Here is a 22,938-nt window from a genome sequence, read left to right on the forward strand (position 1 = left end):
GAGACAGGTGAAATACCCTCAGACTTCAAGAAGAATATAATAATTCCAATCCCAAAGAAAGCAGGTGTTGACAGATGTGAAAATTACCGAACTATCAGTGCAATAAGCCACGGCTGCAAACTACTAACACGAGTTCTTTACAGACGAATGGAAAAACTGGTATAAGCCGACCTCGGGGAAGATCAGTTTGGATTCCGTTGAAATGTTGGAACATGTGAGGCAATACTGACCCTAAAACTTATCTTAGAAAATAGATTAAGGAAAGGCAAACCTACATTTCTAGCATTTGTAGACTTAGAGAAAGCTTTTGACAATGTTTACTGGAATACTCTCTTTCAAATTCTGACAAATTCTGAAGGTGGCAGGGATAAAATATAGGGAGTAAAAGGCTATTTACAATTTGTATAGAAACCAAATGGCAGTTATAAGAGTCAAGGGGAATGAAAGGGAAACATTGGTTGGGAAGGGAGTGAGACAGGGTTGTAGCCTATCGCCGATGTTATTGAGCAAGCAGTAAAGGAAACAAAAGAAAAATTTGTAGTAGGAATTAAAATCCATGGAGAAGAAATAAAAACTTTGAGGTTTGCCGATGACATTGTAATTCTGTCAGAGACAGCAAAGGACCTGGAAGAGCAGTTGAATGGAATGGACAGTGTCTTGAAAGGAGGATATAAGATGAACATCAAGAAAAGCAAAATGAGGATAATGGAATGTAGTCGAGTTAACTTGGGTGATGCTGAGGGAATTAGATTAGGAAGTGAGACACTTAAAGTAGTAAAGGAGTTTTGCTATTTGGGGAGCAAAATAACTAATGATGGTCGAAGTAGAGAGGATATAAAATGTAGATTGGCAATGGCAAGAAAAGCGTTTCTGAAGAAGATTAATTTGTTAACATCTAGTCTGGAGTTAAGTGTCAGGAAGTCATTTCTGAAAGTATGGAGTGTAGCCATGTATGAAAGTGAAACATGGACGATAAATAGTTTAGATAAGAAGAGAATAGAAGCTTTGAAATGCTGAAGATTAGATGGTTAGATCATGTAACTAATGAGGAGGTATTGAATAGAATTTGGGGAGAATAGAAATTTGTGGCACAACTTCATTAGAAGAAGGGATTGGTTGGTACGACATGTTCTGAGGCATCAAGGGATCACCAATTTAGTATTGGAGGCCACATGGAGGTAAAAATTGTAGAGGGAGACCAAGAGATGAATACACTAAGCAGATTCAGAAGGATGTAGGTTGTAGTAGGTACTGGGAGATGAAGGAGCTTGCACAGGACAGAGTAGCATGGAGAGCTGCATCAAACCAGTCTCTGAACTGAAGACCATAACAACAACAGCTTTACACATGCAGCTGGTATATGAGAAGAAAGTGCCTACGTACTACTGTATGTGCCCAAATTTCCCCAGTTTTTTCTTTCGATCATTACATAAAATGGAAGTCTACAAAGTGGTTATTTACATTTTCCTCCTGAGGCTGTCTAATTATTAAGAGCTCCTTTTAGTTAAACACCTAGTTTCAGCGTAAAAAGTCGTTTTCTTATTGTTTACCCAGAATAAGATTTATATGCATGAAAATGGCAGCAATGTCACCCAATGTGCCAGTGTTTGTGATGGTCTATAAATTATACTTTTGTTAAGGTCTGACAGTGCACAGGCTTTAAAGTGGATTTTGATGCAAAAACTAGTTGTAAAATTAATGAGAGTTTTTAATAAATACCCAGCATAAGCAGAAAAATGCTACTGTCAGTCAAGAGATAATTTAGTCAATTACCGTATTTACTCGAATCTAAGCCGCACCTGAAAAATGAGACTCGAAATAAAGGAAAAAAAAAATCCCGAATCCAAGCCGCACGTGAATTTTGAGACTCGAAATTCAAGGGGAGAGAAAAGTTTTAGGCCGCACCTCCAAATCGAAACAAAGTTGGTCCATTGTAATACGAGACACAATTGAGGTCAAATAAATGACGATACAGCTACAGTAGTTTGGTTCGAGTCGTAAGCTTAGCAGTTAAGGTTTACCAGGTAGCCATTGCTATGCGTCAGGCGCACCGTCCGTATTTATACGGGTACCCTTCCTTTTTCACGTGCTTCATCTGGTTTGAATTGATTTCTTATTTTGCTTTGATCTGATAAGTGCCGTTTTCTTTGTTATAGGTGTTTACGTCACTCTAAGCTGAAAATGCATTACTGTACTGTGTCATGCATTGTTTGTCGCATTCTGATAGTGCGTGTTTACGGCATGTCGCCGCTCGCGGCACGGCTTGCTTTTGTGCGCGCTACCGCCGCTTACAATTAAAAAAAAAAAAAAGAGGAATCGTCTCATTAGGAAAACAATGGCAAGAGACTGCTATTTGTTGTTACTTACACTGCTGCTTTCTTTGATAATGATCAACAAGAACCAAATAATAGACTGCGTATGATAGAACATGTTCTGAACGAGAGTTAGGCGAAAATTTTTCTCCGTTTGAAAATCTTTGCGCTCACTTCTTTAGTACATCAAATTCTGCACAGAAATTAGTCATCTTAGATTTAAAAATCTAGTCAATTGCCGTGCTTCATTTCTGACTGTATCACTATTAGGCATAAGAATAATACGAATATAAACATGACACGATATGTATATTCTTCCGCGTTTGCTGTTGTCTCACTCTAGTTTCGTAGTTTATTAGGCAGACAGGATTTAAATGAGATAGCAGCAAACACGAAAGAATACATGGCAAAATGTTTATATTCGTATTCTTTCTTATGGTGAAGAGAATACTGCATGTGATTCACATTTCGTCAGGTTCCTATTAACAACCATCTCTTCTCACAGGTAGGAAAAAATTCAGAACGTAGAGTTGGCCATATTGACAAACATCCCAAACAGTCTTGCCAGTCGGATTTTCGTAGTACATTGAAATTCTGCTACATTCGAAGATGAACAATACGGAATTTGTATTTACTTCGTTGGATAATGTATGAAAATGCAGTGGTCGAAACTCAGGGCGGAGATAAAAAGCTCGTCTTCCACCTTTTTTTTAATTTATTTACTGACGCAGTGGTTTTGGTGCCTACAAAGCATGCCTGTGTAGCGCTACATATATTCAACGGCATACTACCAACATATTTCAGAACTTCCGCTTGCTTTGCACTAGATTCTAAGCCGCAGGCGGTTTTTTGGATTACAAAAACCGGAAAAAAAGTGCAGCTTAGATTCGAGTAAATACGGTACTTAGTTATATGCACATTTTGTGGATGGTAATAGTAGTCTCTCAGTATGATGTGAAATGTATCAGTTAGTTCACAAATTTAATACACCTTCTCAGTGAAAAATAGTGTAACATGCTGATGATAAGTAGGAGTTCTGAAGCAGAGATGATTTCAGTTTGTGATTGAAGTTAATTTTACGATCTATAAGATTCTTTATATCAAACAGTGGGACCTCTAGATTGGAGTATCAAGAATATAAGGAAAAAGATATCTTGCTACTCACTGTAAAGATGACATATTGATACTTGTTTTGTAAGTAAAACCGCCTTTTCGTGCTGCCACTTAATTTAATTATCCCAAATGTGTTTTGCCTTTCTCTTGTTCTAAGGCATCATTAGTGGGAACTATAATGATACAGTTTTGTTATTTTTAGATTATTAAACAGTTCACGTCACAATTTTTATGTAAAAAAGTAAGTAATTTCTATTTGCTGATCTGCATTCCCTCTCATCTGATCTGGAGGTCGCACTACCACTTTATTACTGACATATGAGCACAACTTTGCATTCTGACCCTCTTTACACTGTTCACTATGTTTCTTCTTCTTTTTTGTGGTGCACTATTGTTCTTTTGTCACTCAATATAACTATTTCGTCGGACACTGATTTTAAAAATGTAAATTTGCAACTCCATTACGTGATTCCTCCTCTTTGGCATGTTTACTTACTTATTGCCAACCTAATGAAGTATGCGTTCAGAACTAACTTCTATTCATGATGCTCAATAAAATATTGCGTGTGCAGCCGCATAAATTCAGCTTCTTATAATATTTCATCTGAGTGCCACCATCCAGCCATCTTCAGAATGAGTCATGGTGACTAAAACTCCAGCACTTGCTCCGTCAAACCCGAGGACCGAATCACTGTGTATGCAGCAAAAGATAGACAAGGTTTCTGGTGCCTTATATATCTTTGGCCACATACGCCGCGATTCGGTCCTCGCGTTTAAAAGGACAGAGCAAGTGCTGGAGCGTGGTCACCTCGGCTCACTCTGAAGATGGCTGGATCATATTCAGGCGAAATATTAGAAGAAGAAGCTGAATTTATGCAGCTGCATGCCTGAAACTTTATGGAACAGTCTTTACGCCATGAAAACATGAAGATGCACTTCTATTCATGATGTCGATATACCGTGTGTGTGTGTGTGTGTGTGTGTGTGTGTGTGTGTGTGTGTGTGTGTGTGTGTGTGTGTGTGTGTGTCTGTGTGTGTGTGTGTGTGTGTGTGTGTGTCAAAGAGGGAGAGAGCTGAAGTGGTTTTGTGTGTGTGTGTGTGAGAGGGGGGGGGTGGGGGGGGGGGGGGCTGGTGGTTTGAAATGTATGGTGTTGAATATGAATGTAGTAGCTGTTAGCGAGTGGTGACAACTGATTTGACTTTTCGTTTCAGTATTCTGTGGAGGGTTTCTTGGATGAGTGAGTGTAAAGATGTTGGGTAGTAATGTATTGTTCTTTGTCTATCAGTACTACTGTGTTCCCCTTGTCTGTTTTTGAAATGATAATGTTTTCATTTTGAAATTTTCTTCTACGGTTTCTGTGTGTTGCATATTCTGTGTTATTATATTCTGGATTTCTTTTTTTACTTTTGCTGTTAGGTAGTCCAATGTTGACACTGCTGTTCTCATTCCTATCTTCCCTTGTCAAAATACCTTCTGCTTCTGTAATTAGATTTTCTAAGTGAACTTCATCTATTTCTGAATTTACATTGTATTTTAATCCTTTCTCCAATAGGTGTCTTTCTTTACTGTTTAATTGTGCTGATAGACAAAAAACAATACATTGAAAAAACACAAGAATACATCTCACAGAATAACATAATAAAATCAAAATCAGACCCAACAAATAGATTCCAGACAAAAGTAAAAAACACACTGAAAAATATTGACATCATACTGGATAACACAGAGAAAAGAAAGTTGACACAAATCAATTCCACAGTGCCTGTCCTCCAAAGCCAACCGAAAATCCACAAACTGAATCTTCCTGTCAGGCCAATACTGGAAAATCCCCCACTTACAGGTTTACAGGGTACACATTAAAATTACTGTCTGAAAATTTCAAAGTACAAGAAGACAGAACCATTAAAAACACTACACAGCCGATGCAACAAATTAAAGATGTAAAAATCCCAGGCACAGCAACACTCCTCTCATTTGATATAGAAAGCATGTATTCCAACATACCAGTATCAGAAACAATAGAAATCATAGATAAGAACCTGAAAACTTATAGTCAAATCTCCGATGAACAGATTAAGGAAATACGCACAATAATATTGTGAAATGAGTTATTCATCTCATAATTTACACAATTTCAGAACATATGTCTGATGTACAGGAGACACGTCAAGGTTACAATCTGCTTATATAAAATTTTGTCACACTTACAATAATACTTTGTGGAGCATTTACTTACTTGCAATTTGTTAAACTTACAGTGTTTACATCTACTACAACTATCATAAATTTTTATTCCATTTTAGGGATCCAGCTCAAAGTATCACTTCATCCTTCATGAAATCTTCCACAGAGTAGTAGCATCGTTCAATTAGAAAATCCTGTAACTTGCTTTTTAAAATATTTATCTTCATATTCATTATGCGACACCCTTTTATTGCGTTGTGAATTTTCATGGCTGTATACTGCAGAGTCCCCCCCCCCTCCCCCCCTCCCATGAACCATGGACCTTGCCATTGGTGGGGAGGCTTGCATGCCTCAGCGATACAGATAGCCATACCTTAGGTACAACCACAGCGGAGGGGTATCTGTTGAGAGGCCAGACGATCATGTGGTTCCTGAAGAGGGGCAGCAAACTTTTCAGTAGTTGCAGTGGCAACAGTCTGGATGACTGACTGATATGGCCTTGTAACACTAACCAAAATGGCCTTGCTGTGCTGTACTGCAAACGGCTGAAAGCAAGGGGAAACCACAGCCGTATTTTTCCCGAGGGCATGCAGCTTTACTGTATGGTTAAATGATGATGGCGTCCTCTTGGGTAAAATAATCCAGAGGTAAAATAGTCCCCCATTCGGATCTCTGGGTGTGAACTTCTCAGGAGGACGTTGTTACCAGGAGAAAGAAAACTGGCGTTCTACGGATTGGAGTGTGGAATGTCAGACCCCTTAATCGGGCAGGTAGGTTAGAAAATTTAAAAATGGAAATGGATAGGTTAAAGTTTGATATAGGGGGAATTAGTGAAGTTCAGTGGCAGGAGGAACAAGACTCCTGGTCAGGTGACTACAGGGTTATAAACACAAAATCAAATAGGAGTAATGCAGGAGTAGGTTTAATAACAAATAGGAAAATAGGAGTGCAGGTAAGCTACTACAAACAGCATAGTAAACGCATTATTGTGGCCAAGATAGATACGAAGCCCACGCCTACCACAGTAGTGCAAGTTTATATGCCAACTAGCTATGCAGAGGATGAAGAAATTGATGAAATGTATGATGAGATAAAAGAAATTATTCAGGTAGTGAAGGGAGACGAAAATTTAATAGTCGTGGGTGACTGGAATTCGAGAGTAGGAAAAGTCAGAGAAGGAAACATAGTAGGTGAATATGGATTGGGGTTAAGAAATGAAAGAGGAAGCCGCCTGGTAGAATTTTGCACAGAGCATAACTTTATCATAGCTAACACTTGGTTCAAGAATCATGAAAGAAGATTGTATACATGGAAGAATCCTGGGGATATTAGTAGGTATCAGATAGATTATATAATGGTAAGACAGAGATTTAGGAACCAGGTTTTAAATTGTAAGACATTTGCAGGGGCTGATGTGGACTCTGACCACAATCTATTGGTTATGAACTGTAGATTAAAACTGAAGAAACTGCAAAAAGGTGGGAATTTAAGGAGATGGGACCTGGATAAACTGACTAAACCAGAGGTTGTACAGAGTTTCAGGGAGAGCATAAGGGAACAGTTGACAGGAATGGGGTAAAGAAATACAGTAGAAGAAGAATGGGTAGCTTTGAGAGATGAAATAGTGAAGGTAGCAGAGGATCGAGTAGGTAAAAAGACGAGGGCTAGTAGAAATCCTTGGGTAATGGAAGAGGTATTGAATTTAAATGATGAAAGGAGAAAATATAAAAATGCAGTAAATAAAGCAGGCAAAAAGGAATACAAACGTCTCACAAATGAGATCGACAGGAAGTGCAAAATGGCTAAGCAGGGATGGCTAGAGCAGGGGTTCCCAATAAAATTTTCTCGAGGACCCCCTCATCGAGCATGCTTGGTACCTTGTCATATCACCGTGTGAAGCACCTAAAAAAAGCGAAATTAAGAGTCTTTTTATAGGTCTTCTATTTTTGGTACTTGGAAAAAACATTGACATATTCATTATTGAAAAAATATTGAGCTTAAAACTTTTTCAATTTAACCATCTTTGATATTGTTAAATTTTTGATTATTGCTCAAAATCTTTGTCTTCAAATCTGGGTGTTTAGTATAACAAACTCCTTAAAAAGATAAAAACTGAGTATGAACTGAAACTGACAGGAAAAAATTAAAACTGAGTGTATTGGTCTTTCAAGTGTACTACACTTGAGATTGCATTGAATAGACATGTGTGAATAATAATAAAACACTAATTTTATACAAGTTATTATTTATTTGAAAAAATTCAGTTACAACAGGGTACCTCATCAGTATACAGTTAGTTTTAATTTTCAATTCTTAATGAGATGAGTTCAGTCTGACCTTTGAATTCATTATTTCTGAAATATTAGGTCCCAAACTTGAAACTTTCACTCTGAAATCCGACCACATGTCAAGCTGATTCCTATATCTGTTTTTCATGAAACACATGGAATAAAATCCTTGCTCACACTGATATGTGGTTGCAAATGGAAGGATCTTTTTCATTGCCTTATCTCCAAGTTTCTTGTAGTCCTTACGTGTTGATGGCCAAAAGTCTGTAATTTTATCACTGATGAAAATGTTTATCATCGTACCACAGCTGGACAGATCCACAAGTTGAGCTTGCTCTTCTTCAGTGAGGCCTAGGATTTTGTCTATTTCTTCAGAACTGAAGGGATTTCGAATCCATCTGTCGTCAGGTTCAGGGAAATACTTTCTAAAAGTGGTGGCTAGGCTGCATAGATGCTCGGCTACATTGATCTTGATCTGGTCAGGCAAACTCTCCTCTGATGCCTCCAAGAATTGTTTGAAAGTAGAAAGGGTAGTTAGTCACTAATTTTCTATCCTTGACACCTCATTCTGACACTTTTTGACCATAGCACACTACTCTTATCCTCAACTTTGAACGTGTCTACATTTTTTCCTTGTAAACTCAAGTGTTCAAACACATCAGCTAAGTACGCATCTGAGCAAAGCCAAGAGAAGTTGGTGAGAAAATCTGCGTACTTTGTGTCAAGAAGGAATTCACGAACCTCGTCTCTTAAGTTCGAAAAATATTGACAAGATCCTACCTCGAGAAAGCCATCTTACATCCGTATGAATAAGAAGTTGCTCATGCTCACTGCCAGTCGCTTTACTCTCTAGGAAGACACTAGACGCAGAAGCTAGTGTCTGCTAAATCTCTGCTCATGCAGGAAGCGGCCAAAACAAAAAATCTGTTATCATACGAAATATATTTAATATATTTTTTTTATTCTAATAGCTTCTTGCGGACCCTCCTGGCATAGCTCATGGACCCCTGGGGGCCCGCGGACCACCTGTTGGGAACCACTGGGCTAGAGGACAAATGTAAGGATGTAGAGGCACATATCACTAGGGGTAAGATAGATACTGCCTACAGGAAATTAAAGAGACCTTTGGAAAAAGGAGAACCACTTGCATGAATATCTAGAGCTTCGATGGAAACCCAATTATAAGCTAAGAAGGGAAAGCAGAAAGGTGGAAGGATTATATAGAGGGTCTATACAACAGCGATGTTCTCGAGGACAATATTATAGAAATGGAAGAGAATGTAGATGAAGAGGAAATAGTAGATATGATACTGCGTGAAGAGTTTGACAGAGCCCTGTAAGACCTAAGTGGAAACAAGGCCCCAGGAGTAGACAGCATTCCATTAGAACCACTGACAGCCAGGCCTAACAAAACTCTACCATCTAATGAGCAAGATGTATGAGACAGGCGAAATACCCTCAGACTTAAAGAAGAATATAATAATTCCAATCCCAAAGAAAGCAGGTGTTGACAGATGTGAGAATTACCGAACTATCTGTTTGATAACCCCCGGCTGCAAAATACTAACACGAATTCTTTACAGACGAATGGAAAAACTGGTATAAGCCGACCTTGGGGAAGATCAGTTTGGATTCCGTAGAAATGTTGGAACATGTGAGGCAATACTGACCCTATGACTTATCTTAGAAAATAGATTAAGGGAAGGCAAACCTACGTTTCTAGCATTTGTAGACTGCTTTTGACAATGTTGACTGGAATACTCTCTTTCAAATTCTGAAGGTGGCAGGGGTAAAATACAGGGAGCAAAAGGCTATTTACAATTTGTGCAGAAACCAAATAGCAGTTACAAGAGTCGAGGGGCACAAAAGGGAAGCAGTGGTTGGTGGTTGGGAAGGGAGTGAGACAGGGTTGTAGCCTATCCACGATGTTATTCAATCTGTATATTGAGCAAGCAGTAAGGGAAACAAAAGAAAAATTTGTAGTAGAAATTAAAATCCATGGAGAAGAAATAAAAACTTTGAGGTTCGCCGATGACATTGTAATTCTGTCAGAGACAGCAAAGGACCTGGAAGAGCAGTTGAATGGAATGGACAGTGTCTTCAAAGGAGGATATAAGATGAACATCAACAAAAGCAAAACGAGGATAATGGAATGCAGTCGCATTAATTCAGGTGATGTTGCGGGAATTGGGTGATGTTGCGGGAATTAGATTAGGAAATGAGATGCTTAAAGTAGTAAATGAGTTTTGCTATTTGGGGAGCAAAATAACTGATGATGGTCGAATTAGAGAGGATATAAAATGTAGACTGGCAAAGGCAAGGAAAGCATTTCTGAAAAAAGAAATTTATTTACATCGAGTATAGATTTAAGTGTCAGGAAGTCGTTTCTGAAAGTATTTGTATGGAGTGTAGCCATGTATGGAAGTGAAACGTGGACGATAAATAGTTTAGACAAGAAGAGAATAGAAGCTTTCGAAATGTGGTGCTACAGAAGAATGCTGAATATGAGATGGGTAGATCACATAACTAATGAGGAGGTATTGAATAGAATTTGAGAGAAGAGAAATTTGTGGCACAACTTGACTAGGTGAAGGGATCGGTTGGTGGGGCATTTCCTGAGGCATCAAGGGATCATCAATTTAGTGTTGGAGGGCAGCGTGGAGGGTAAAAATCGTAGAGGGAGACCAAGAGATGAATACACTAAACAGATTCAGAAGGATGTAGGTTGCAATAGGTACTGGGAGATGAAGAAGCTTGCACAGAATAGAGTAGCATGGAGAGCTGCATCAAACCAGTCTCGGGACTGAAGACCACAACAACAACAACAACATACTGCAGAGTCTGAGCACACAGTTTTAAGCGATGAGAGGTGAGCGTAAAGTTCTCTTTATGTCTTGTGTCATATGAGTGTTCAAAATGAATTTTTTTTTAATAGATCAGCTCTGCTGCGTAGGAAAAGAACCACCTCAAAGATGTATAAAGAGGGGACAGTTAATATTTTTAGGTCTTTGAATAATGGTTGACATCATGCCTTCGGCTGTGGAGAGCACATGTTGCGAATGATTCTTTTTGGCAACTTTAAAATTCGTGTAACATTTCCCGAGTTTCCCCAAAAAATGATTCCATATTGAATGACCGATTCAAAGTATCTATAATATGCGATTTTCCTGGTGGCCATATCAGTGGCACAAGCTAAATTTTCGATTGCAAAAGCGAGGCTGTTTAATTTATTTTCTAGATCTTCTATATGAGAATTCCCACTCAAAGTTCTGTCTTAGTTTATTCCCAGGAAGCTGACTGAGTCAAGTTCTTCCATTTTTTGATTGTTGTGCGTGACACAGATTTCTTCAGTTTTTGTACGTTTTAAAACTCATCGTGTAGGTTTTTGAAATGGTTAGCCTTAAGCCATTTTGACTGAACCACGTTTCCAGGTTACTTAACGTATTCATGACACACTGTGGTATATTGTCAGAATGTTCATTTTCAATTAGGGCAGAAGTATCATCTGCAAACAAAGTTAAATGAGTATTTATATTGAGAGGCAAGTCATTTACACAGAACAGGAATAAAATGGGTCCAAGGATTGAGCCTTGAGGAACTCCTTGTGACACAGTTTTCCACTCGGAGATGTGATTACTACCCTTTTCTTCCTCTCCAAGAGATATGATTCAAACCATTTCAAAGCAACATCCATTATTCCATACCTGTTGAGTTTGAAAAGCATTAACGCATGGTTTACAGAGTCGAATGCTTTTGTAAGATCACAGAATGTTCCTGTGACCTTAGCTTTCCTATCTAGTGATGAAGTAATTTTTTTGATAAACTCATTTATCGCATCTACTGTGTTTTTGCCTTGTTGTAAGCCAAATTGGTTATGTGAGATGATATCATTCTGTGTGATGAAGCTTTGTATCTGTAAAGCAGCAATTTCTTCAAATATTTCTGATATGACAGGGAGTATGAATGGGGTGATAATTTCCTATATCATATTTTGAACCTTTTTTAAACAATGGTTTTACTTCCGCGTATTTGAAGAGATCGGGGAAGAAACCTCCTTCAAAGGATTTGTGTATTATGAGAGAAAGAGAGAGGATGAGCTATTATGTTGTAAACTTTTTTAATTATTTTGGTGGGTATCCCATCCCAGCCAGCAGACTTTTTGTCTTTTAAGGAGAGTATGACATTTTCAACAAATTTTGCTGAGACCATGTTGAATTTTTTGAGACATTCACTGGTATTGCCTTTTAACCCAAAGCCATTTACTTTCTGCTCATAATTTGCTATGTCTAAATCAGATTTTGCTACATTTATGAAGCACTCAGATATTTGAGCTGGATTTACAACTGATTTTTCCTTAAGTTTGATTTCTAAAATGTCTTGTTTATGATTTCGGACACGTAATTCAGACTTAACTACATACAATACTGCCCTTGTTTGATTTTTCTGCTCTAGAATGAATTTGTTATTTGCCATTTGTTTTGAAGCTTTCAAAACTTTTTAAAAAATAGTTTTATAGTTTCTAACACATTTTACAAAATCTGGATCTTTGTTGTACTTCAGTTGATTGTGTAGCTTCCTTTTCCTCTCACTCGATATTTTTATTCCTGGTCTGATCCATCTCATCTTACTTGATGTTTTGTTGCAATATGATCTTGGTGGGAAAGCTTAAATAAATACTTCAAGAAAACTGTTTAAGAAAGTACTAAAGTTTTCATTTGTTGAATCACCATCCTCAAAACACCACTTAACTTTACTTAGTTTCTCATAGAATATTTCAATAGTTGTTTTACCGAAACTTCTTCTGATATATGTTTTTCTTATATTATGGTTATCAGATTTTGGCAGTGAGACAAATAAGGCTGAGTGATCAGAAAGTCCTAAGTCTAGACAGAATTTATGTACATTATCAAAGTAGTAATTTGTTACAATGTTGTCGATGCATGTTATTGAATGAATACATTCTCTGGTGAACTCAGAAAAATTTAGTTTAAAACCAAACTTTTTAATTGAATCAATAAATGTTGTTGATTCTTTATTGTCATTTGCAGTGTTTATTTTAAAATCTGCTGCTATTACAATTTTTTCTTCTTTTCTTTCTTTAGTTTATCTAGCAAGCACTGAAATTTAGAGAGGAATGTCATGACTAAAGCCCTTTCTGGAATTCTATAAATTGAAATGATCAACATGTTAGGATTATGCAGCAACCTCAGTGAGATTTTTTCTCCCTGCAATAGCTGCTTGCAACATTGAAGTTTTCAATTTATTTAAAATATTTATTGTATTAGAGCTAAGGCAGTGTTCATTTAAGCAAATAATTTTTATGTTTTTACATTCTGAGAGAAGAATTTTAACTCATCGAGTTTGTAGCTTAGGCTGCTGGAAGATTTAGAACTTAAGCCATTTATATTCCAGTGAATCAAATAAGAACTTTTGCTTGTTTTAATGATATTAAGCGAACCTTTCCGTAGACACTCTTTAGCAGATTTCTTTTCAGCTAACAGACATATTTTCTTTTACATCCCCTCCATTAAATATTAGTTTCCCTTAGTTTTAATGATTTTACAAACATCCATAAACATTTTGCTGAAGGTCATCGATCCTAGTCTGTTTGGATGCAGTCCATCCTTGTCTAGACATTCCTTGCCCAAAAACTTATTTGAGTTTATAAATATAGCAACTAGTCTGTCACAACACTCATTAATTCTGCAACTGATTCGATTGAGGTAACTGTCACTCACCAACCTCCTGTTTATGAATCCACTGATCACTATCCTGGAAGCAGGGTAAATTTTTCTGGCTGATCGGATTATAAGTTTTGATTCGTTAATAATTTCCTCTTCGCTGTATCCTCGGAGGGAATTTGTCCCCACATGGATGAAAATGGTTTTGTAATTTTTGTTCGCTTCTTTTTCGATATTTTCTCTTGAATTTGTAATATTTTTGAAATAGTTACTGAATTGATGGGACCTAATTCCTGGGCGGACTTCGACTTCACAGATTGGCACTATGACATTTTTCAACATGGAATCACCAATTATGAGACATTCATTTTTAGCTACACTTCTAATACTATGACATCTTTTGTTCTCAAACTTTCCACTTGTCCATTTATATGTAGTATTCATGTCCACTGAGTCTGCACATTGTTTTAATTCGTATGACGTGAAACACTCGTCTTGCAGGGAGCTCGTATTTGTATCTCTCCGCAAATGGCGTAGTTCCTTGTTTGCATTGATCGTTTTTTGGGAGCTGTTTGAGTCACAGTTTTCTTCATGAATAAGATCCACATATTCATTTCTAGGCGTCAATACTTCTGATTGTCGTTTTATTGCTTCACAGGATACCTCATTATGGTTTTTTGAAACAAGGTTTGTATCACTCTGCACCCGCAGATTTTCATCGTTTCTGGCGATGTAGTCACCGCAGTCACAGTCTTTTTGGCCTGAAGTTCGCTGTTTTCATTTTGTAATGCTAACAAGTCGTCCTTGAGGGATTCAATTTCTTTTTGCAGCACTTGAATAACAGTTTCTTTTGCAGTCACTTCACTTTGGAGATCAGCCTTTTCTTCACTTAAACAGGTCCGTAAACAATCCTGGCATCACTTCAAGAAATCATCATTTATGAATTTTAGGTTCACTTTTGCACACTTTTCATGTAGCCAGAAGTGACACTTCACATGCAGAGTTCCTTTTACAACACATGTTTTACATTCCTTGCACTCTGCACTGCTAAACGTTTGCTTTTGTGAGAGAGCTGCACTATTACACTGACTTATCAGTGCCATGTTTCCTCATCATAACAGCTCATCATAAAGCTCATAACAGAAAAAAATTACTTTTGATTCAATAATGAATTTTATTTACAAGAAGATGGATTACCAATGGGGTCCGCAGTTTCAGGAGACTTAGCAAATATTTTTGCAAACCACATTGAATATATCATTTTCACAAAAATAGTAGCAAAAGAATACAACATATTATATTGGTTCAGGTACATGGATGACATCTTTTGCTTAATAGATGAACCACACAAAAAAAAAAAAATAAAATAAATAAAATAAAAAAAAAAAAAATAAAAAAAATAAAAATTAAAAAAAAAATTGAAAAACTACATACTGACATCAACAAGATATGTAAAAATGTAAAATTCACAATTGAAAGAGAACAGAATAACCAAATTAACTTTCTGGATATAATAATCAAATACAAAACAATAAGCATAGGTTTGAAGTTTACCATAAACCCACAGCCATGTACATTATCATTCCCCAATCCTCGAACCACCGACACTCACAAAAACAAGCAGCACTTCGACACATGCTCCATAGACTCAACACAGTGCAACTTACCAAAGAAAGCTACCAAGAAGAACTGGACATAATAATGCAGATAGCACAAAATAATGGCTACAATAACAACATAGTCACAAAGCTAAACAATAAAATTAAAAGTAAAATAAAAGCAGAAAGCACCAAACCACAGACAACAACACAACAGAACACAACACAAACATGCAGTCCCATAACAACTACACAGAATAATCAGAAAAAGATGAAAGAAAACACAAGATGGTACACAATGACATACAAACACAAACTCATCCATAAAATCACCAACACTTTCAAAAGACAGGGAATAAACAGACAATTCTGTACAAAAATACACCCCAAAACTGACAAAAAACAGAGATATACCAGAAAACAGGTATATATCAACTACAGTGTTACACTTTTGAAGGAAGGTACATAGGACAAACAGGTAGAACATTTGATGTCAGATACAAAGAACACATGAGAGCCTGGAAATATGGAACAAACCACTCCACATTTGCAGGACATCTAAGAGTACATTACCAGAAACCAACCACTAGAGAAGATTACATGTAAATAATCAGAATCTACAATAAAAAAAACCTCCTAACCCTGCAAGAAAATTACCATGTACAGAAAACCAAAGCAGAAAGGAAAACCCTGTTCAATGATGAAGTATACACATCAAGCAATTAATTATTTACACTAATAGATAAAATAATAGAATAACGTTCCCACAGAGGATTAATATGACAATACCATCCAACATCTTTACACTCACTTATCTATGAACCCCTCCACATTAACCCCCCATGAACCATGGACCTTGCCGTTGGTGGGGAGGCTTGCGTGCCTCAGCGATACAGATGGCCGTGCCGTAGGTGCAACCACAACGGAGGGGTATCTGTTGAGAGGCCAGGCAAACATGTGGTTCCTGAAGAGGGGCAGCAGCCTTTTCAGTAGTTGCAGGGGCAACAGTCACACTGATTGACTGATCTGGCCTTGTAACGCTAACCAAGACGGCCTTGCTGTGCAGGTACTGCGAATGACTGAAAGCAAAGGGGAAACTACAGCCATAATTTTTTTCTGAGGGCATGCAGCTTTACCGTATGGTTAAATGATGATGGCGTCCTCTTGGGTAAAATATTCTGGAGGTAAAATAGTCCCCCATTCGGATCTCCGGGTGCGGACTACTCAAGAGGACGTTGTTATGAGGAGAAAGAAAACTGGCGTTCTATGGATCGGAGCATGGAATGTCAGATCCCTTAATTGGGCAGGTAGGTTAGAAAATTTAAAAATGGAAATCGACAGGTTAAAGTTAGATATAGTGGGAATTAGTGACGTTCGGTGGCAGGAGGAACAAGACTTTTGGTCAGGATTATAAATACAAAATCAAATAGAGGTAATGCAGGAGTAGGTTTAATAATGAATAGGAAAATAGGAGTGTGGGTAAGCTACTACAAACAGCATAGTGAAGACACTATTGTGGCTAAGATAGACACGAAGCCCATGCCTACTACAGTAGTACAAGTTTATATGCCAACTAGCTATGCAGAGGATGAAGAAATTGATGAAATGTATGATGAGATAAAAGAAATTATTCAGGTAGTGAAGGGAGACGAAAATTTAATAGTCGTGGGTGACTGGAATTCGACAGTAGGAAAAGGAAGGGAAGGAAACATAGTAGGTGAATATGGATTGGGGTTAAGAAATGAAAGAGGAAGCCGCCCGGTAGAATTTTGCACAGAGCATAACTTTATCATAGCTAACACTTGGTTCAAGAATCATAAAAGAAGGTTGTATACATGGAAGAAGCCTGGAGATACTGACAGATTTCAGATAGATTATATAATGACAAGACAGAGATTTAGGAACCAGGTTTTAAATTGTAAGACATTTGCAGGGGCAGATGTGGACTCTGACCACAATCTATTGGTTATGAACTGTAGATTAAAACTGAAGAAACTGCAAAAAGGTGGGAATTTAAGGAGATGGGACCTGGATAAACTGACTAAACCAGAGGTTGTACAGAGTTTCAGGGAGAGCATAAGGGAACAATTGACAGGAATGGGGGAAAGAAATACAGTAGAAGACGAATGGGTAGCTTTGAGGGATGAAGTACTGAAGGCAGCAGAGGATCAAGTAGGTAAAAAGGTGAGGGCTAGTAGAAATCCTTGGGTAACAGAAGAAATATTGAATTTAATTGATGAAAGGAGAAAATATAAAAATGCAGTAAATAAAGCAGGCAAAAAGGAATACAAACGTCTCAAAAATGAGATCGACAGGAAGTGCAAAATGGCTAAGCAGGGATGGCTAGAGGACAAATGTAAGGATGTAGAGGCTTATCTCACTAGGGGCAAGATAGATACTGCCTACAGGAAAATTAAAGAGACCTTTGGAGAAAAGAGAGCCACTTGTATGAATATCAAGAGCTCAGATGGAAACCCAGTTCTAAGCAAAGAAGGGAAAGCAGAAAGGTGGAAGGAGTGTATAGAGGGTCTATACAAGGGCAATGTACTTTAGGACAATATTATGGAAATTGAAGAGGATGAAGATGAAATGGGAGATATGATACTGCGTGAAGAGTTTGACAGAGCACTGAAAGACCTGAGTCAAAACAAGGCCCCGGGAGTAGACAACATTCCATTAGAACTACTGATAGTCTTGGGAGAGCCAGTCCTGACAAAACTCTACCATCTGGTGAGCAAGATGTACGAGACAGGCAAAATACCCTCAGACTTCAAGAAGAATATAATAGTTCCAATCCCAAAGAAAACAGGTGTTGACAGATGTGAAAATTACTGAACTATTAGTTGAATAAGTCACAGCTGCAAAATACTAATGCAAATTCTTTGGAGACGAATGGAAAAACTGGTAAAAGCCAACCTCGGGGAAGATCAGTTTGGATTCCGTAGAAATGTTGGAACACGTGAGGCAATACTGACCTTACGACTTATCTTAGAAGAAAGAGCAAAGAAAGGCCAAACTACATTTCTAGCATTTGTAAACTTAGAGAAAGCTTTTGACAATGTTGACTGGAATACTCTCTTTCAAATTCTGAAGGTGGCAGGAGTAAAATACAGGGAGCGAAAGGCTATTTACAATTTGTATAGAAACCAAATGGCAGTTACAAGAGTCGAGGGGCACGAAAGGGAAGCATTGGTTGGGAAGGGAGTGAGACAGGAGTGTTGCCTCTCCCCGATGTTATTCAATCTGTATATTGAACAAGCATCAAAGGAAACAAAAGAAAAATTTGGGGTAGGTATTAAAATCCATGGAGAAGAAATAAAAACTTTTAGGTTTGCTGATGACATTGTAATTCTGTCAGAGACAGCAAAGGACTTGGAAGAGCAGTTGAACGTAATGGACAGTGTCTTGAAAGGAAGATATAAGATGAACATCAACAAAAGCAAAACGAGGATAATGGAATGTAGTCGAATTAAGTCGGGTGATGCTGAGGGAATTAGATTAGGAAATGAGACACTTAAAGTAGTAAAGGAGTTTTGCTATTTGGGGAGCAAAACAACTGATGATGGTCAAAGTAGGGAGGATATAAAATGTAAACTGGCAATGGCAAGGAAAGGGTTTCTGAAGAAGAGAAATTTGTTTGAACAATTTGTTCCGCATAAGTAGAGCCCTTAGTACCATCACCGCTTCTAGTGGGAATATGCTCTTTATACCTGAGACCCAGAGCTCATCCCTTCTGCCCGACTGTTAATATCGAGTTCCTTCATGCCGAGGTTAAGGGCTTAAAACTGGATGTTTTGGAAGAAATGCAGATCTTTAAGCATCTGCAACACACTAAAGACAATATCCTTAATGACCAACTCCTACTAAGAAACAGAAAATTTTTTGAAGGTTTTGCACCTTTAATTTGTTCTTCATACTTGTAAATCTGATGATCTGGGGATTTTCACATGCGTGCGCTGATTGGCGAGCGCCGTTGGTCAAGCTGTTCATCTTCATTCTTTTTATCCTCATTACCCTTTTACGATGAAGGTGATTTTAGCCCATTGAACAACTTATGTTTTATCCCTATATCTTTATTACCACAATGTCTTTAGATAACGTCCCCTCAGCCCCCCCTCCCCCCCAGGCTAACTACTGGCTTTAGGTATAGTTTTTAAGATTTCCTCCTGTCGTCATAGGTAGCTTCATATATGATTCTTTCCTAGCATAAGCAACCGTGTGCGGTTATTTTTAGGTTTCATCTCCCATTTAGCTTGTCACTTATTCTATCCATTCCATTTTTTGATATACGTTGATCCACGGTTGGGAATATACGGGCTATTTAGCCCCGATCCATGTATAAACTTTCTTGTATTTGTATGCGCATGCACATTCAAGTAACTTCCCTTGTCTTGTGCATGCGCATAGGTAGTGGGTCGGGCTTGTAAGTCAGTGACCATTTGTAGCTGCAGTTTATCGCGGGTCATAGCCCATCGAACATAGGCCGGTGTGAAGTGGAGCGTACACTATTAAGTTAAGTAGTGGTTTTGACTTTGTACATATGTACTGTTTATGTTTTACTTTTATTTTTCGGTTATAAATGTAGAGCTATGGTGTTCTTTTAATCATTGACAAAGTCTTCTTAGGCACTTGCGGGTTTTATTGTTGTTCTGAAGAAGGTGTAGTTATCTACGCCGAAACGTAGGTTATCACTAGGTGCTTTATTCGCAATCGAGGCGGGTTTTATTTTTTTAATATATTAACCAATGATTGCTGATGCGCTGCAATGCTGAAGGTTCTCAAATTATAGCGGTTGTTTGTTTCAACTACATAATTTGTTTTCAACAGCTCATTTCAACAAATTTGCAAAATTTAATTTCACAGGTAAATGGGAAAGGGAGACACAAACGGTTGGCTGGTGGTAAGAAGCAGCATTTGTCCCAACTTCTTAATAGGAATGTGACATTCACGAGTGATGGTCTTCAGCAAGATTTAGTACCATACAGAAGAAGTAACCGTCTGAGGCAGCATGCCCTGCACCGGGTAATTTTATTTCAATTATTTTAATTTTCAATTTTTTTTATATTCTTATTTCAGTGTCCCACAAGACTGTTACCACCAAATATATATACTTTATTTATATGTGGAGCTGTGATTACTGTTCCTATGGTCCAGCACCTTCAGTTTATAGCTTTTGTCATCCTCATTTTTTGCTGTGTTTATTTTACTGTTATTTCAGCTCTTTTGTAGAAAACATTCACATACAAAACATGCATTGAGGTTCACAAATTGTGGAAAATGTTCTGTTCAAAATATTTACACATTTAAATATTTGCCTCAATTAGATTTAATTTGATGACCTTAAAATATCTTTCTTTTATCCTTCCATGTACTTACTGTGTAATGTCATTTTTATCATAGTATCCTAGGAGTCTTTCTAGATATTCAATATGATCCCTATCTCATCTACAAACAACTCTGTTTGTAGATGAGATTCTCCTGCACCATCACTGACCTTTTGAATGTATGGTAAGAAGAATTACTCCCATATTTGCACGATATCACCCCAGACATGAACATTTAGCCACGTCGACCACTGTGGTGTTGAATACACCCATTCTTATCTCACAGCTGCTCTAAACCACTTGTGTCTCAACACTGTGAACTACCTAGGACTAAGACCTGTTTTATGCAAACACACAACAGCTCCTTCTTCAATATTGTGCTATGCACAACTCGTAAAATGTAAGACATTTGTGTTATGTTTCTTCTCCAGTGCAACTATGTACTGCACATTGTATCTGGGCATGATCACTAAGCCACTCTCTATTTGTATGAATGGGCAAAAAAGAAAAAAAAAAAGAAAAGAAAAAGAAAAAAAAAACCTCTGTCACCCATTTGTGGAATATGCTGCTCAGCAAACATAGTGCCTCATAATCTGAATGTCCCTTAGGCCCTGTTTCCTCCCATCTGTGTGGCCATTTCTACTACTCTCTCCCCTTTTTTCCACTCTCATGTGTCAGCTTTGAACATTTGTTATTCCCCCAGTGTATATTATTTTAACTCTATATTCTTTTCTTTATCTGTACGTGTAACTCAGTAGCAACCATTGTTTCTTTTTATGTAGTTATGTGTCACTCAGCAGTTAATGTTAAAGGCAAGTGGTAGTTTGTCTACTCAATAGTAGTTTATTTCTCATTGTTGTATTAATTTAAATTGAAGGTAGACAAGGGCATGGCACCTCCAGTAGAACCATACCTAGTAAAGCACTGTAGTGTTCAGATCAACCTTCAAGTTGATGACAGCTTTAATCTTTTTTAGAATGTAACAGAGATGCTTTGCATGAAAAGTGTTAACTAATCGCAGATATGAGATTAAAAAACTACATGCCGGATCTGAACTCAAACTCATATCATGACCTTTTGTTGGTTATGCTATTACCAACTAAGCTATCCAGGTATGATTTAAAACAGTGAATACACTGGTGCAGAATGAGAGGTTCGTATTGGAAACTACCACAGATTTTATTGACCAGCCTGCTCAGTAATTCTAACAATATCCTCTATTATAGCGAGGTCACAACTAGAGCACTTCATATGCGTGGCAGAACAATGTGAGCAGCACTCACTGCCCCTCACTCACTTCACCCGCATTGCGTGTGAGGCTGGCAATTTCCACCCTCAGTTGCCACAGCACACTCTCACTGATTGGCGTGTACTCACTGAGTGCCCCTACCATGTGGCTAAGGAAGCATAGATTTATACAGCATCATCAGCATGTAGCAGCACTAGTGGGCGCAACAAATGTTGGAACACATTTTGAATTATAATTTCTTTTTAGCTGCTGAATTTCCATTATTTCAATGGGTATGCTGTAAACCTGTGAATCACCAGAAGTGATTGAGTACGATGTTATAACAAAAATTGAAGTGATACACAGTAGTACATTGCATTGATTAGCTGTGCAAATGTAAATTTCCATGAAAGGATTTCTGGTGAAATAATGCACACATTCTGTCTGCTGCTAAAAACGAACTGACATTGAGTCATATTTTGCACACAACAAAGGAAAAAGATTCGTGTTGAGGAGCATGACAACAGATTATAATTGTCAACTTTGTTTATAATTAACAAAAAGAAACTTCATTCCAGCTACAATATAGGCTCTTGCATGTAAATCAAGCAAATGATCTTACAGGACTCATTACTGTTGGTAATACGAGGGCAGTTCAATAAGTAATGCAACACATTTTTTTTCTGAAACAGGGGTTGTTTTATTCAGCATTGAAATACACCAGGTTATTCCCCAATCTTTTAGCTACACAACACTATTTTTCAACGTAATCTCCATTCAATGCTACGGCCTTACGCCACCTTGAAATGAGGGCCTGTATGCCTGCTCGGTACCATTCCACTGGTCGATGTCGGAGCCAACGTCGTACTGCATCAATAACTTCTTCATCATCCGCGTAGTGCCTCCCACGGATTGCGTCCTTCATTGGGCCAAACATGTGGAAATCCGACGGTGCGAGATCGGGGCTGTAGGGTGCATGAGGAAGAACAGTCCACTGAAGTTTTGTGAGCTCCTCTCGGGTGCGAAGACTTGTGTGAGGTCTTGCGTTGCCATGAAGAAGGAGAAGTTCATTCAGATTTTTGTGCCTATGAACACGCTGAAGTCGTTTCTTCAATTTCTGAAGAGTAGCACAATACACTTCAGAGTTGATCGTTTGACCATGGGGAAGGACATCGAACAGAATAACCCCTTCAGCGTCCCAGAAGACTG

The 22,938-nt window shown here is 37.9% G+C and overlaps 1 protein-coding gene across 1 annotated transcript in view; it reads left to right on the forward strand.

Moving 5' to 3' along the window:
* The window catches only part of LOC126412131 (fibrillin-2-like), a 675,186-nt gene that overhangs the window by 634,311 nt on the left and 17,937 nt on the right, over positions 1-22,938 (forward strand). The window contains exon 54 of the mRNA XM_050081574.1: positions 20,041-20,199. Within this exon, the coding sequence (XP_049937531.1) occupies positions 20,041-20,199 (159 nt within the window). The remainder of the gene's footprint in view (positions 1-20,040; positions 20,200-22,938) is intronic.

Source organism: Schistocerca serialis, chromosome 7 (assembly GCF_023864345.2).
Source record: "Schistocerca serialis cubense isolate TAMUIC-IGC-003099 chromosome 7, iqSchSeri2.2, whole genome shotgun sequence".
In the NCBI taxonomy this organism is placed as follows: Eukaryota; Metazoa; Arthropoda; class Insecta; order Orthoptera; family Acrididae; genus Schistocerca; species Schistocerca serialis.